This window comes from Lygodium microphyllum, chromosome 13 (assembly GCF_053477565.2).
Source record: "Lygodium microphyllum isolate KBCC chromosome 13, Lygodium_microphyllum_v1.1.10, whole genome shotgun sequence".
NCBI classification, from domain to species: domain Eukaryota; kingdom Viridiplantae; phylum Streptophyta; class Polypodiopsida; order Schizaeales; family Lygodiaceae; genus Lygodium; species Lygodium microphyllum.
In genome coordinates this window covers 97,465,495-97,478,417 of record NC_141147.1, presented here as the reverse complement: position 1 = coordinate 97,478,417, position 12,923 = coordinate 97,465,495, and the positions used below count along the sequence as shown (strand labels likewise).

At 40.4% G+C, this 12,923-nt stretch overlaps 1 protein-coding gene across 2 annotated transcripts in view; it reads right to left on the bottom strand.

Annotated features, from left to right (window-relative positions):
• Positions 1–1,838: 1,838 nt before the first annotated feature.
• The window catches only part of LOC148026940 (uncharacterized), a 148,049-nt gene continuing 136,964 nt past the window's right edge, over positions 1,839–12,923 (bottom strand). Inside the window, exons 8-9 of one of the 2 annotated variants that reach the window (XM_087691485.1) lie at positions 4,099–4,176; positions 1,839–3,697 (exon numbers count right to left, since the gene is read on the bottom strand). In XM_087691485.1, coding sequence (XP_087547611.1) covers positions 2,267–3,697; positions 4,099–4,176 — 1,509 coding nt within the window. In that variant the 3' untranslated portion in view covers positions 1,839–2,266. The remainder of the gene's footprint in view (positions 3,698–4,098; positions 4,177–12,923) is intronic. The other variant, XM_087691487.1, reaches the window with a different exon arrangement.

Here is a 12,923-nt window from a genome sequence, read left to right as displayed (position 1 = left end):
GAAGTAGAAGTAGATCCCACATGCAACAAACCATGCATTGCCCTTGAGTTTCTACGAAGAGAATGAGGCTTTGTGCCCTAAATAACTTAGCACCCTTCTCTGCACTAGCCTTCTTCCTGCGCTTAGAGAACTCCTTGATATTTTGCCTAAGATTTCTCTTGACCTCTACCATGTCAAGATTATATTGCTTACCAATAGGGGCAAACAGGTAGTCCAAGTCCATAGCATCCTCTCCCTTAACAACCTTCCTCCTCAACTCAATATCAGCACTTCCACCTTCTGCTTAGTGTTTGCCCATCGAGGCTTGTTGCATGAACTAGGCCATGTTAGCACACCTTGATGGCCATAATTATGGACAAAAAAGGTCTTTGAATGTTTCCTTAACCACGTGTTCCAAAAGTTAACGATTCTTTCATTTAGTGAGTATAATTCATTACTAGTATTAAATGTTACTTCAAAGAGTTTTCAAGGTAAAACTAATCAATTTTGTATCTAGAAGTAATATACCCTACTCATTCGATCCATTCTCATGATCACAAGCTTGACTACAGTAAAGGCAATTGTGATCTTCAAGAGTGTACAATCTTTGCCAATTAGAACATACTTTTAAATTTGAGTTTTTACTTGCATCTACCTTTATGTTATTGAACAGTAAAGAAAAGTGAAGATCTCGAAAGCATACGAGGAAATGGCACCTACCCCATAATTCTAACGCAACAAAGAGACTTGTGCCAACTCTTTAGCATGCTACACATAATATGTTCATGTGTTTTTCAATGTTATTCCTATGGTTTTATGGAGTTATAAGTTAATTCTTAAGCAAAAAAATATTGAAATTTCAAAGCCATTACATCTTAGACTTGGCTAAGTCACCTGCTTAGTTTATGTTTTATGTTTTGTAAGATACTTTTTATCAAGGCAACATATCAAGCTATACAAGTTTCCGAGTAAATATGATTAGCTTCAAAAACTTGTGAGTGGTTATTTATCTTATGCATCGTTCAAAATTATTTATCTTATGCATCGTTCAAAAGGCACATCATCAATCTACCTAGATATGGCTAAAAGCAACTTCAATTCTGCAGTATTGATAGGATTCATAATGTACATAATTTTAGTCACTAGATTCAATTATCGTATGCATTAGTATCATAGTCAAAGTACGTTTAAATTGGAGCATAGAAACATCGAAGTAAACTATTTGAACTTTTTGACTTGATTAAAAAATAAATTCCATGTGCTTTGTAAACTCTGTGTTGCTTAAAATATGGTAATTTTAAGTGATTGTCTATTTACTAAACTCTAATGCAATATTCAAAAATAAGCATTTGGAGAATTTACATACAAAATACCGTTAATTTAACTAATTGCACTTATCAACCTAGATGTTTGCTCATTTTATTCCTCCATCATTTACAATGCTTTAAAAGGTTTGTGGATGTAAATCATTAAAAATCAATGGCAACTCATCCCACAAAGTTTCATTCGAAAACTTGATTAAATTAATTATGAAATCCCTTTGATTGATGTGTCCTTCATGACAAGTCTTTGTGGGATGTGTTCATTACTAGAAAAACCTACTACATTTCAATTGCTCAATAATTCTTGCCCACATTTAGGAAAGAATCCAAATGCCCACACACTAATGCACCCTTGTTTATCTGTACAAATAGAAAGGTGTGCCTTATGATAAGCTTAAGGTTATCACTGGTTAAGAGCTACAAATTTATAGTTCAACTAGCGTGCGCATAACATGAGACTCTATTTTCTAATTCTACTTGTAAGCACTCATTTACTTCCACTCAAAACAGAAAATTTTGCCTCAAGTTTGGCACTTACTGAATACTTCAGCATCTAACATACTTCAACTCATGGTTAGCTCTTAATTGGCATTGCAATTTCAGTTTGCTAAGGTGTAGTTATTGCACGTTTTCTTAATGACTGGACTTCTACCAATTCCTCTCACACACTTCACGAAGGGTATTGAGTACTTTGCACCTCATGATATTCTCATGTCCTCCACATTTAATAGCAAACAGGGAAGGATGGACAAATTTTCTGAGGCAGCTGCCACAGGAAGTGGGATAAAAGAACTTGAAAAAACATGCCAAGTTATGCAGGACTTTTATGGCCTACAAATAGTCGATTCTGAAATGACCACTTAAATTAACAAGCAATTCATGCATCAAAACCTGAGCAGGACCGTTCCTTGATGCTTGTTCATGGAAAAAAGAGGTTCTTAAGAAATAGCTGCAAGATAATTGCCTCACGCTGGTCGGCATTGAGTGTTAACAAATGGGGGTCTTGCAAAATTTTGTTGTGGTAAAGCTGTGGGAGGCTGCGCACCTGTGAATGGCCTTGCAAAAGTCTGTTGCATTGGGGCTGTTTGCACCTGTGGTCTCATTGGCATTGTTGGTCTGATACCTGGGTTCACTTGTTGAGGAGGAAAAGTCTGTGGAGTTGGGGCAATCGTACCAGGAGGCAAGTTGCCTGGCATTCTTTGGGGAGAAAGAGTCTGCGGATTAGGTGCCATCATACCAGGACGCAAGTTGCCTGGCATTCTTTGGGGAGAAAAAGTCTGTGGATTTCGTGCCATCATACCAGGAGGCAAGTTGCCTGGCATTTGGCCTGGTGATGAGGGTAATGCAGACTGCCGGCTGGCCAACATCATTCCTTGTGTGGGAAACCCAGCTGGCCAATTTGCACCGATGCCTTGAATGGATGAGGGCTGTCCTCCATCTGACATACCCAATGCTTGTGGAAATATCCCTGCTTCTGGGCATCCCATAGCTTGTGGGAAAGGGGCGAACCCTTGTGATGACTGCATGGGTTGTGACATAGGCACCCTTCGTGGAGGCCCTGATCCATCTGCAGAAGGCATCATTTGCATTGGAGGCCGAATCACTGATGCAGGAGGCCCAGGTGGTAGAGGCATCGAGCCCATTTGCTGCTGGAAGCCTCGTGGTACTAAATTCTGTCCCACTGGTGGCCATGCCATTGGGGCCTGTTGCATGGGCCTTGTGCTAGTCTCTGGCATAGAGCCTGGAAATCTAGGTGCAAAAGTTTCTCTTGGTGGTCCTGCAAGAGGTTGTCGAGGTTGAGGTGGCACAAAAGATTCTGGTGATGGCCTTCCTATAGACCATTGTGACTCTGGGAACAGCCTTGCTGCTGGTGTTTGAGGAATGAAGACCTGTGTTGGTGGTCCTACCTTTGGCACTGGTGTTTGCTGCCAGCTTGTGGATGCTTGATTAGAAGACTGATTTTGCATCCCCGGTAGCTGCTGATTCTGACCTCTTATCCATGCAGTTGTTCCTTCCTCTACCTGATGTCCCCAGGTATCCTGAACAGATGGGGTTGCTGATAAATCTGCTTTCCTCTTCATCATATCACTAAGCATGGTTGAATTAGAAACTATTCCACTGTTAGAACTGTCATCATTATCTTGAGGCGAAATCAGTTTGTCGATTCCATCTTCTTGTTTCTCTTCAATACCTGCTACTTTTAAAGCTGCTTTCTTGATATTTTTGAGTTGTTCAGCTGTTTCAAGTACTTCAGCTTGAATATTCTTGTAGATCTTTAAGGCTGCAGGTTGACTCTCTTCTGTGTCCTGCTCATACTCTTGTTGCAATGCTTCACACTCATCATCAAAAATTTTGGGGTTGAAGTTGAAAGAGTATCGTGGTGCTTTGGAGCGAATCTGCAGGAAGAATTGACTTTGTAACTGGCTGTTCATGCAGAAAGAATCATTTGTGTACCTGGCTGATCTATTTTAATCGAGAGTAATATCTGTGAAAGTAAATGACAGCATGCTCAATGTGTATGAAGTAGTCTAGCCGAGATTGAATGTGGACAAGTAGGTTGGGCTGCAGAAAGACAACATAAGGCACATACCCTACCGATAACTAATAAGAAACCAATCCTATAATATGCAACTAGACCAACACATCTTATAATTACATTTTTGATACGAAATGCAAATACACACCTTCCAGCTCTAAATGCAGGAGAACAAATACCAGAAAAAGGAAGAGAAAAAAAAAAAAGCATAACAAGTCAATTCCTGGTTTGGATAGAACACACATGCCAACTTCCACACACCTTGGCTTGTCGTTCTTGTACAAGAAACATCCCATGATGTACTTTGGCTTTCATCTTTTCTCTGGATTCTTTTCCAAGCTGAAAGTTGAACAATGAAAAGCTCTATTACTCTTCAAATAAAGCTGTGCTGGAAACCATAATATTTACCAACATGTTGTAATTAATATCGTAACCTCAGTAACACACATTGGCCCTGAATAGGCAATGCAAACACATGTTCCTAACATTATAAACAACATAATGTGCAAGGTGGATGAACTAAACCAATGCATTGGTAAAAGGATTGCACAAAAACTGCCCCTGGTTAGATGCTCATGACCCTTCAACCACATTAATGGTCCTATCACACCACTCCATGGGGTAGTTAACGCAGAAGCATTTTGGTAAAACAGTCGCCCTTCTACATCACGCATTAATTCAATGCCTGCTCACTTGGGGATAAATCTGGGCATATTTCTATCTATAAAACATACAAACCCATGCCTTTGAAACTACCCAGCTACTTCATGATGTGGATCTCAAACACTCCTTTCTTCGTGCATGTTATTACTAGCCAAATTTTAAACTCAAAAAAAGGGCTAGAGCTTTAAATCTGTACAGCCTAAACATGCATAGGGTACACATCCTTCACTGTTCTCATTTTGATAAAATGTGCTGAACATGCATAGGGTACACATCCTTCACTGTTCTTATTTTGATAAAATGTGACAAATCTGACAACTTTAGATTGTATATGGCAGCATTTACATGATTGACAAAGACATCCAAGTTCATTCACTCTAAATCTAGAAGTTTCATTGATAATCCTTTGACCACAATGTGTATTGAAACAGCAGGGTGTTATTTACCTGAAAGAAAATAAATTATGAGACTTAACCCAGACAGAGGGGACATGAGTTCTGAGCTAGAGTTGGCTAGAGATACAAAATGATCCTTGGGACAAAGATGAGCCAATTAGAGTTGTACAATTTTATGGTCAATCACCTCATTCATGAAATATGCTTCAAAAGAGCCACGGTCATGCTTGACTTTTGAAACTTTTTCTCCAGGAAATAAAATTTTACAAAACTCCCTCAGCAATAATCACCACAAAGGTCAGAAAAACAACACAATCAAACTCTGAATACATGGAATATATGTTTAATAAATAAGGATCTACCAGCCCAGCTGCCTGCTAGGAGAATATCTACTACAAGGACTAACAAAAAAGCCAAGCTGGTGACCTATAGTGCCAAACCATGCAAGAGATCCCTAAGGAGAAAATGCATTAGTCCCAAATGTCAAAGAAGGTATCTTCATCTAATCATGCTTTGAATCTTCAGACAGTCTCTCATTAACCCCTAAGTGTGTTTGATCTCTGTCCACACGCAGGTGAATCTCTGAAGTAGAAAGAAGCTTCTGTCAATAGCCTCACTACATCTTGCTGTCCAACTGTAACAATGCAATCATAATCCCAACTATGGCGGTTTCTGCAATCCACTCTATTTTGGTGCAGTGTGGATTGTGGATGACCCTTGTTTGGTGGCTTATGTATGACCCTCATTTCAGTGAAGTGCACATGGCTAGTTCTGGATCAATGTACCACTTTTAATTTCAATTTTCTACAACTACTCTGACAAGGACAGCCTGTACAGTCTCAAATCTGCCTCCTTTCTTGTAACTCTGCCATCATCTCTGACTGTGGAGTAGAAGAATCCCTATCTGCCAACAGCTACTAATAATTTTGGGATATTACCTTTGTAGAGCAACAGCATCCATGTCTATGAAGTGTCCAACTCTGTCCTCCAATCCTCAGGAGCCCCCTCTAAAATAGACTGCAGGATCAACTGACCTCCTCTGGGTCCTACTAGTCTCTTGTCTCTGATATATCTATGAAAGCAAAAGGTTTTTCAATTAACTATCAACCTCAAATTGAGATGGGGGCCTCTGCCCTCTGCAAGTGATATAAAAAAGGCATAGGAGGTGACACCCTCTACTGGCTCTCCTCTGTTGGTAAACTGTATCACTAATTGGCTAATCCCTTCAGAGAGTTATCAGTAGCCGAGACCTTTTTACCAAGGTTCATTGTTGGATCCTTGCTCTCACAAAATGCTCACGAGGCATACAGATGGTGCTGCAAGCCCTCTGATAAATGAGATTTGAGGACAATGTCATTAACATACAGTAAGAGTGGTATCAAGAACCCTACAAGTCCTTCACGTGGGCCTCTATATACTCAAATATTTCATCAATATACATGGTCAAAACCATGGGGATAAGGGCAGCCTGGCTGTACAAGTAAATTGCAATATGACAAGACCCCAATGAACTCACCCGAATTTGGCCTACAAACATTAGCAAACAGAGTAAATCACACCAAACCCAATTCCTAATCAGCACGATTGAAACATACATCAAGTGCAGGCAGATAGGATGCTTCCCAAATAGTGCCCTCATCACTAACAAAAGCAAATGCTAAGGAAAGTAAAAAAACACAAGTGGAAATGTACAAAGATGCTTTACCAAGAATTAGTACCTATGAACATTCTGAAGAGTTCAACTGCGCCCACCAAGGAACAAGCCAGAGCCATTTGGTCCAAGCATATCCCGCTATACTAGGCTTCCATAGCCCTTGTGCTGCTCTAGCCTATGAGGCTGACCCCCAAAGATCAGGTAGCCACGAGGGACCCAAAAGACCCATCGGTTGGTGCAAAAAGACATCAAGGTGCCTCAAGGCAAGAGAGTGGCATCAGCCACCGAGAAGAATCTAAGGCAAGCCATGAGATTAAACTTAGGTCTCTCCTCTGATTTGTTCTACCAAGAAAGCAAACAAGGCACCGCTAGAATCTCCATTTGCAATGAAGCAACCAATTTGTCCTCTGTCGGATGCCATTGGACCTTGCAAAAGCACCATTTTTCATGAGCACACCAAATGGTTGAGAACTAACGCAAATGTAGAGAACTAAACCTCAGCATTAAACACATGCCACCATGAACTCTGAATCTCCATATTAGCATACCAAAGACCCCAATCCTCAAGAAAAAAATGGGAAATAACCATCCAAGGTTGTTGGCCATCATGCATTGCCTGAAAAAGAGACCAGCAAAGGGCTGCCATATGAGTCTGGACCATAGCAGCCAAAAAGGTCAGAAACATTTAAAAACGAAACATTAGAAGCGTGTTTCCTAAGTTTCTTTCAAGAGGGGGTAAAATAAGAAATGTGGGTTTTTTTATATAGGAACTTTTAATAGTTTTGACTAGGGAGAGAGGTTCTAAACCTCTACGGAACTCTCTCTTAAACAAAGTATGGCCAATTGAGCTTGAGTGATAATAGAGTCAATTGAGAATAGTACGTTACACATCCATAATCCATTATTGACTTAACACTTATGTCAAAGTTAGTCTCCAGACAAGCTATACTATGGTTTAGAACTCAAACATTATGATTCATATATATCATAAAAAGAAAATTGAAATAAACATGTAAATAGCCTATCTACAATTTGGACTACTGAGTTAAGTTGCAACATCATGATTCTCATTTCAAAACAAACTGGCAAAAAGTCAAAATCAAGAATAAATCATAATATATCATAAACAACTCATAAATGAGACTAAAGTCGTATAATAATCAACTCTCGAGACAAAAATAGATACTATATTTACAAAGTCCAATAACTAAACAAAATCACAAAAAAATTAGTCTCTCATCCAAAATCTTAAGCCCTCACAAGTCATTGCACATCATCATCATGATGTTTAATATTGCCCAACAATTTTTGTCAAAAAAACCATGTTTTGAGTTCCAACTCAGCAACAGAAAAAAGAGAAAACCACGTTTTTTACTCTCAATAACATTTCATACTTTATGAATCGTTTCGGAAGTTTCAAACTGAAAGAAACATGTTTTTTAGCTACTATGGTTTGGACATCAAAACAACCCCGACCCCACGGATTTCGATGTATAAACATGGCTCCAAGATATCCAAGATATACCAATACACACAAAATCTTTCTTCCACAGCATGACACAAAAGTGTCCAGTGAGATCATTCAAGGCAGCATTAGTCTAAGGAAGCAATGGCAAAAAATAAGTGAGCATGGGGAGCATAACGGTCTATGCCACTTTAAGGAACACATGAAATGGCCAAGCTTGAGACCTCCAATAAACAAGCTTGGCTTCCAATTTTTGTGATATCCTGCATATCAACACCCAAGGGATACCCAAGATGCCTCACAATGTCTCCGTGCTGAGACCAACCAAACCATACCACCCCAAATCTAGCATATTTGAGCCAATACAAGCAATGAGGATTCAACAACATTAATGTGGAGATTCAACATATGTCCAAACAATTGCCAATATAGCGAAAGCTTTGCAAAGGTTAGAAGCATCTACGTTCACAAGCATGAATGTATCATTAGCGAGCACCTGGCCAGTAAAATGTTGGCGCAAAGGGAGTGAGAGGCCACCCAGCTGTCCTGTATCATCGAGATATGATAACATAGAAAGAATGGGGTAAGTAGCAAGTGCAAAAAGGACTGGGCTCAGAGGAAAGCCCTATTGAATTGAGCGTGCTAGGGAAAAGGACTCAATGACTCTGCCATTTAGCATAACACAAGAAGTAGCACTTGTATTGATGGTATAGATCAACCTAGATATATGAGGCCCAAAACCCATGGCTTGCATGAGATCCGCAAGAAATGACCATTCCGACAAATTGGAGGCCTTCTCAAAATCTAACTACACTAGAACAACATCCTATTGGGTGAGTCATACATAATCTATGGCCATCTGCACATTCAAGATATTGTGTCAAATGTTTCTATCCTTAATAAAACCATATTAATGAGGATGCACCAAACCAAGTAGGTGTTTATGAAGACAATTTGCCAATACTTTCGCAAAGATCTCATATATAGTGTGCCCGTCAAGGAAATCTGTCTCCAATATGTAAGTTTCAAAGAGAAGAGAACTTTAGGGATCAACTTAACAACCCCTTCTTTCCACAATAAAGGCATGTTGCCAGAAACCGAGACCTACTAACACATGGCTGCCAATGGTTTTGCCAAAAGAGACACATAGCTTCCAAAGAATTCATTGGTAATACCATCCCAACCAAGGCTTTTATCATTAGACAAATGCAACAAAACTTCAATAACTTCATCGTCACAAATATCAACCTCCAAGGTGTCTTGCATATCCTAGGGAACCCGATGTCTAACCAAGGCAAAAAAGATTGCATAGGTGTGAGCAACCTAAGGAGAACATGCTTGCTATGAACCCAAAAGATTCACATAGTCCCAATTAGGGTTGCATTCCGTGCGTGCGCGGAAAATTCCGTACCGCACGGTACCGTACGAACGTTACGTACGGTTCCATGCAATAAAGTGTGAGTTCCTAGTACTTACCCCAGTGGATCTGACCACTGCAAAGCCTAAACAACACACAAATTCAATTTTCTAACCATTTTTAATGAATGTTGGCTGAAGTTGACTTCTCTTTCTAACTTCTCTCCTCTCCTCTCTCTCACCTCAGCCCACTATAAAGGGCCACCCCCCACCCCTTGTCACCTCTTCACCCAAAAATCAACCACCTCCTTCAATCTTCCCCCCTTAAGCTCAAGCTTGAAGCATCTACAATATCTTCTCCTCCTCTTGAGTCTTCTCCCCCTCTCCTATCCCTATCCCTCTTCCTCTTGCTCTCCCTTTCTCTATTCCTATCCCTCACCTTCTCTTCCTCTCCTCTTCCTCTCCTTCTCCCCCTCTCCTATCCCTATCCCTTTCCTCACCTCCTCTTCCTCTCCTTTCCCTATCTCTTTCCCTCTCTCTCCTTCTCTCTTCATTTCATCCATCTCCCTCTTCCTCTCCCTCTCCCTATCCACAATGCCAAAGCCTCTTCATGAAGCTTTTGGTCTCTATACCACAAATCTTATGAAGGCCTTGGCAATGCAAATTGCTATCGTTGGACTTGCAAGTTTTGTGGAAAGACAATGACTAGTAGCATCAGGAGGCTCATCGTCCACTTGACCAAGGTGGATGGTCAATGCAGCCCATGTTCTTCCATCCCTCAATCCGTAGCGGATGAGATCATGAAGAAGTACTCTCCCCTCTCCCGTCAAAGTGTCCATGCGTCATCGAGCATGGCAAAAGCTCAAGAGTAGATGGTTCCCCCCGACATGGAAGTGGATGCTTCTGAAACACCTTCTTCTACACCTCCTAGCCCATGCACCTCAACGGCCTCAAGCTCCACTACCACCATTGAAAGCAAAAGGTCATGTAGGCAAGTCTCACTACATGAAGCTATGGGTGGTATTTCCAATCCTTTGTCTTTCCTCAAAGAGAGGCAAAGGAATGTGGAGATAGAGATTGCACACAGTATCATTGAGTGCAATCTCCCATTCCACTTGCTTCAAGTGGATAAGTGAAAGAGAATGGTCAAAGCCATTGCCATGGTTGGTCCATGCAAGGGATGGTATAGTGTCACCTACAATGACATACAAACCAAGAAGCTTGATGAGGACAGAGAGAGAGAGAGAGAGAGAGAGAGAGAGAGAGAGAGAAAGAATCAATAAATCTCTCAAGCCCATGCGTGCCGAATAGGTAAAGTATGGTTGTATAATACTTTTTGATAGATGGAGCGATCGAAAGAAACAAAGCATCATCAACATCCTTGTTTCTTCACCTCTTGGCACATTCTTCTTATGGGCCGTGGATGCAAGACAAAGAGAACAAAGAACTACAAGCACATTCATATACTCACATATTCGCCAAGCTATCATTTAGGTCATCTTTTTTTATTTATGATTCAATGATTTGTTACTCATTTTATGTTTCAATATTCATAAATCATAGTTCAAACTTTATTTGAACTCTTCGTAAACATCTACCTCTTCATTCTTCATCATGACTCATAAATCTCTATCTCCATGATCCATGATTCCATCATAACTCAAACATATCTCATCTTTCACTTATGCCATGTAGGTTGGTGTGTCCAACGTGGTGCAAGTGGTCAACGACAATGCTTCTAATTATCGAAGAATAGGCCGCTTACTTGAAGCAGAGTTCCCGTCCATTGTATGGACTACACGTGCCACCCATTGCATTGATCTCCTCATGGAGACATAAGGTTATTGGAATGAGTGAGGAAGATTGTTGGGGATGCTTGTCTCATAGTAGATTTCATTACCAAGAAAGTAAAGGGCTTGGCTATCTACCACACCTAAAGTGATATAGAGTTAAAGAAGCCCTCCAAGTCCCATTTTGCTACTATGTGGTTGCTTCTAGAGCGACTATATGACATGCAAAAAAAAAAAAAAAAAACAGCGAGCCATGGTCTCAAAGGAATTCAAGGCATGGCTACAAGAGGAGCCACTCTCAAGCATAGGAAAGAAAAAAGCCATTCAGAAGTTTTGCTTGAGAGAGGCCTTTTGGAATGATGTACAAGCGCTTGTCATTGCTATTACCTCCTTATATAGGGTTCTACGCATGACTAACATAAAGGGCGCCACCTTGGGGCTTCTTGTGCACTTTATGGGAAAGGCCATTGAGAAGATCAAGACATACAAAGTACTAGATGCAGAGGACCCAAGGTAACTACACTTGCTTTTGCATAGCTTAATTAATTTTAAAGTAAAGAGTTTTAATTTTCAAATTTGAATAACTAAATCAAATGTTTTCTTTTAATGTAGTGTTGACATATTGGATGTCATACCAAGGTGTGATAACATCCTTTACTTAGTGGGGAAAATATGAAAGTGGATGAGAAGACCCATCCACAGATTGACTGCCCTCTTACATCCTGCTTATAAAGCTCCACTCTTTTTCATGGATCAAGAGTTGGCAAGCCGATGGAGATGCCTATCTCCTGAAGGCATTGGATAAAGACTAGCACATAGCATTCTTACAATAAATCATCACTTATAGTGACCAAAGAGGAACCGCTTTTGCCAACACTCTATGCTTGAAGAGGATCTCTTTGGCCAATAAGTCTTTTTTTGTGGGAATCTTTTGGATATGAAGTACCCACTGTCCAAAAGATTGCCCTTAGAGTGCTTGCACAAGTAAGTTGTAAGTATCCACTTGTAAGTTGTCACCTAAAGTTGAATTGTTATGTAATCATTGAATTTGAATTTTTTGTCTAATGTAGGATTGTTCAACGTGTGTGTGTGTGTGTGTGTGTGTGTGTGTGTGTGTGAAAAACTGGTCAGCATATTCTCTCATTCACACCAAGATTTGAAACAAGTTGATCACATGGTAGTTAGAGTGAGTAATATATTGTCGCTCTAACTTGCATATGCTTCCAACTATGCATGAGATGCCCATGGCTAGACAGGTAAGTTAGAACTTAGAAGTAACAAGTTGTATTCCACTTATTATGTATTCTAAATACTGAGTTAGATTCTAAATATGCAAATTATCATTTTCTTTGAATTAGGTGAATGTTGACGAGATCAAGTTAAGTAGGCCTACCTTGAAAAGTGTCAACAAGGAGCAAAATGAGGAGCAGAGGCCATCTTCAAGGATCTCTATATGGAGCTGGAGAAGATTAACTGTCAAGTCTCACGCACGCATAGGATACATTGAGTTGTTGCCCGAGTTGCAAGCACTAGAACCGGCCCCACACCAACCATCAGGACCTATGTGAGGTGAGGCCTTGGGAGTTCCTCCACTACATGTGTAGTTGTTGTAGAGGATGCTCCAATAAGGGAGCCTGAGTATGATGATAATGGGATTGTTACAAGTAATGGTGACTTTGGTGAGCCATTTGAGGCCTCTTCTAGTGAGGGCAGCTCTCCACCTTCCGATGTGTTTGAGCCTGATGATGAGTCGTCCTCATGAG